At 44.1% G+C, this 3,736-nt stretch overlaps 1 protein-coding gene across 1 annotated transcript; it reads right to left on the minus strand.

Annotated features, from left to right (window-relative positions):
• Nucleotides 1–3,022: 3,022 nt before the first annotated feature.
• On the minus strand, nt 3,023–3,451 carry LOC119972937 (thioredoxin-like protein 4A). The gene is given in 3 exon segments (XM_038810472.1): nt 3,023–3,177; nt 3,180–3,332; nt 3,335–3,451. Coding segments are annotated over 3 exon segments (423 nt in total). The 5' UTR covers nt 3,450–3,451.
• Nucleotides 3,452–3,736: the final 285 nt, after the last annotated feature.

Below are 3,736 nucleotides of genomic sequence, written 5' to 3' on the forward strand. Positions count from 1 at the left end.
TTTTTCCCTCTTGTTGGTTCCTTCACCACCTGGCTCAGGGATCCTTTAGGACTTGGTCAGCACAGTCAGTGGTGCTGCAACAGAGCCTCAGTCTTGATAGACACTGAAGAGCCCCAACCATAGTACATTCTGTACTCCTGCTACCCTCAATGCTTCTTACAATCAATTTTCAACATGGAGTACTGATTCATCAGCTGATTGGGGGTGGGGTAGTTGGGAATCAGCAGGTGGTTCACTTGCCCATGTTTGACCTGATGCCATGAAACTTCATGCTATCCAGCTGACGACTCTCAGTGCACCTCCCTTCTGGCCACAGTGCCACCACTACCTCTGGTGGGTCTGCCCTGCTGGTGGGACAGGAAATACCCAGGGATGGTGAAGGCGGTGTCTGAGTCTGATTCAGTGAGTATGATTATGTCATGCTGTTGCTGTAGTGGGGTGTTGGTTAAATTTCAGTAGATTTGATGAAGGTTAACTGTAAGTCTTTATTAACTAATAGAACTATTTACAAATATATTGTAAAGGGTACAAGCTAGGTGCTGTCTCCATGCTTAGGTTTGGACTCAGCTCTCTCCAACACCAACAGCTGATGCAGGTCATGTACTCTCTTACATCATTGTGTAGATAGCACTGTACTCAGTCCCACATTAAACTTACATGTGCTCGATCTTTAGACTACAGTTACTTGACTAGTCCGTCGGACAGCTCTCCCAATTTTGGCAGGTGTTATAAGGAGGACTTTGTGGGGTTGACAGGGCTGGGTTTGGTATTGTTATTTCTGGAGCCGAAGTTAACGCTTGATGATCTATCAAATCATCATTGACTTTTCAATGGCGGTTTGATACAACTGAGTGGTTTGTTAGGCTAGTTCAGAAGGCATTTAAGAATCAACCACATTGCTGTGGGTCTGGGGTCAGATGTAGGCCAGACCAGGTAAAGATGGTAGATTTCCTTCCCTAAAGGGAAGTGAACCAGATGGGTTATTACAACAATGGTTTCATGGTCATCATTACTCAAGCTAGCTTTATAATCCAGATTTATTAACTGAATTCAAATTCCACCAGCTGCCGCCATGGTGGAATTTGAACCCGTCTCCCCAGAGCATTAGTCTGGGCCTTTGGAATACCAGGCAGGTCACATTACCACTGTGCCCATGGCCCTCCATCCCCCTCCCAGCCCTTTCATCTCCCGCATCTCATCTCCACTATTTCTTTCCTCCACACCCTCTCTTCAGTTCTCCAGCACCTGTCTGCTCCAATCTTCTGGTACCTCCCCTGTTGCCAGAGAGGAATCAAAAGTTTGAGTCAGCGCCCTTGTAATTTCCTCCCTTGCCTCAGGCTGGTTTAGCACAGTGGGCTAAACAGCTGGCTTGTAATGCAGAACAATGCCAGCAGCACGGGTTCAATTCCCGTACCGGCCTCCCTGAACAGGTGCCGGAATGTGGCTTTTCACAGTAACTTCATTGAAGCCGACTTGTGACAATAAGTGATTATTATTCTTATAGCAGCCTGGAATACCATTCATCTGGACTTGGGGAATGTTAAAGGGATCTTAAAGGTTTTGATCAAGTCGCCTCTTACTCTTCTAAACTCGAATGGGGGCAAACCTAACCTCGCCAACCTTTCTTCAAAAGACAACCTGTCTATTCCTGATATTAGTCAAGTAAACCTTCTCTGAATTGCTTCCAATGCATTTGCATGTTTCCTTAAATAAGGTGACCAATACAGTACACAACACTCCACTCTCATAATCATCAGCTCTTAAGGAGTTAATAAACCTTTGGAGAAACAAAGTAGGGAAGTGATACATAATTTCAAGCTGTTAGTAACCAATATTATTAATCTCACATATATTTCCCCAACTGAACTAGTCTATTGTGTTCTTTAAAAAAAAAATCTGTAGCACCAAATTCTTTTTTTTCCAATTAAGGAGCAATTTAGCATGGCCAATTCACCTAACCTACACATATTTTTGGACTGTGGGGGTGAGACCCACGCAGACACAAGAGAATGTGCAAACTCCATACGTACAGTGACCCGGAGGCGGAATCTAACCTGAGTCCTCCGGTGCCAAGAGGCAGCAGTGCTAACCATTGCACCATCTTGCTCCCCCTAGTCTACCGTGCTTTCGTTTTTCAGTTATTGATTTTAAGGTATGAAGGAAGTGCAGGCATCTAATGATCAGCTAGGACTGTGTTGAATCTGAATTACAACTTCCTCAACTTGAACATTAGAAATCGAATCAATTCAATTTAAAATAAAACTTCAATGATGTTTCTGTTATTTGTTACCACAAAAAATCTAACACAAGTAGATTTCTAGAATTAATTAGAAAAAGTCAATAAGGCTATCAAGCTCTATTGCTTCCAAAGGCAAATAGTTCAGTATTGCACTTTACACATGCGGAGCCCTGAATTTAACCAAACCTGTCGGTAGAAACAGGGCAAGTTCAGGTCAAATGCTCATTTTACAGCCCAACTAAGTTTACACTTTATTCTTGCTCCTCTCAATTCCACAAAGAAAGATTTAGCACTTATCTTGGATTGCCTCTCTGTTTAGGGTGCAGCGAATGTAGCACGATAAGATCCCAGCTTGCACAACTGCACAACTACACTAAACCTCAATTGCTTAGGCAGATGCCTCCTCTGCCTGCAGAACCATACATGTTACAATGGGGACTGGTGTAAAAGGATTGATTTTCTAACTGGGCAGTAACTTGCATGTATTTAACAGCCCACCTATCCAGTTTCCAGCATGCTGGTGGGGTTGCAATCAACCCCTGTGAATTTTTCTTTGGATAAATAAGGAAAACACATCCTTTTGGAATAAGATTAAGAAATTTGTTTATGGTTAAAAAAATCACTTTCCACTTTGTATAGTTTATAAATTTTGTAGTAGATAATGAGGACATCCAATGCAAATGTATAAACATAAAAGCAATCTGAAAGTTGGTACTTCGCGTACAAGTTATACTTCCAGCTTGGAGCTTATAGGAAACTGATCAGCTGAACGTACATAATGCCTCAATATCTATATTTGGTGGAGTAGTCCTTTGGAGATATGACAAGACCCCTCCCCTTGTGGGCTCCTCTGTAAACTATCTCAACAATGTCAATCATTTCTTGTTTGTCTTCCATAGGCCAATTAATAGCGTTGTTGTTGCCAGTGCCCAAATCATCATGATGTGCTTGTTTCTGAAGAAAAACATAACTATGCGTGGATCATACAACTCGCACACCTTGTTGAAGTCTGGCACCTCTGTGATATCCACAAGATAAATAATAGCAATGTTTTCCACCTTTTCAGCAATACTGTACAACACCTCATCCATTTCATGCAAGTTGGATCCCAGTCGTAGCCAAAGCGAATGACAACAACGCAATCCTCCTCCCACAGAATGGCCTGGGCCACTTGCCAGCCATTGTGGAGACGCGGCAACATGTACGACATCGTGACAAAGAGTTGTAGAACTTCAAATACCCTTTGAGTCCTGGCTCCTCTCGGCACAGTTGCTGAGGTTCTCCGCCTTCCCAGACCGAGCGAGAGCGTAGCAGTGCCGCCGCCTCTCCCTCCCTCCCACCTGCCCCAGCCCCCGCTCTTCCCATGGGCGCGGCTTAATGGAAAAAGTTCTAAGTGACATATCGGGCCCGACTTCCTGGGTGTTCCCCGATGGCCGAGTCAGCGATATGGCGCATATTTAATGCCGGCCTCTTTCGCCGCCTGCACTCCCGGCTCCT

Source organism: Scyliorhinus canicula, chromosome 10 (assembly GCF_902713615.1).
Source record: "Scyliorhinus canicula chromosome 10, sScyCan1.1, whole genome shotgun sequence".
NCBI lineage: Eukaryota > Metazoa > Chordata > Chondrichthyes > Carcharhiniformes > Scyliorhinidae > Scyliorhinus > Scyliorhinus canicula.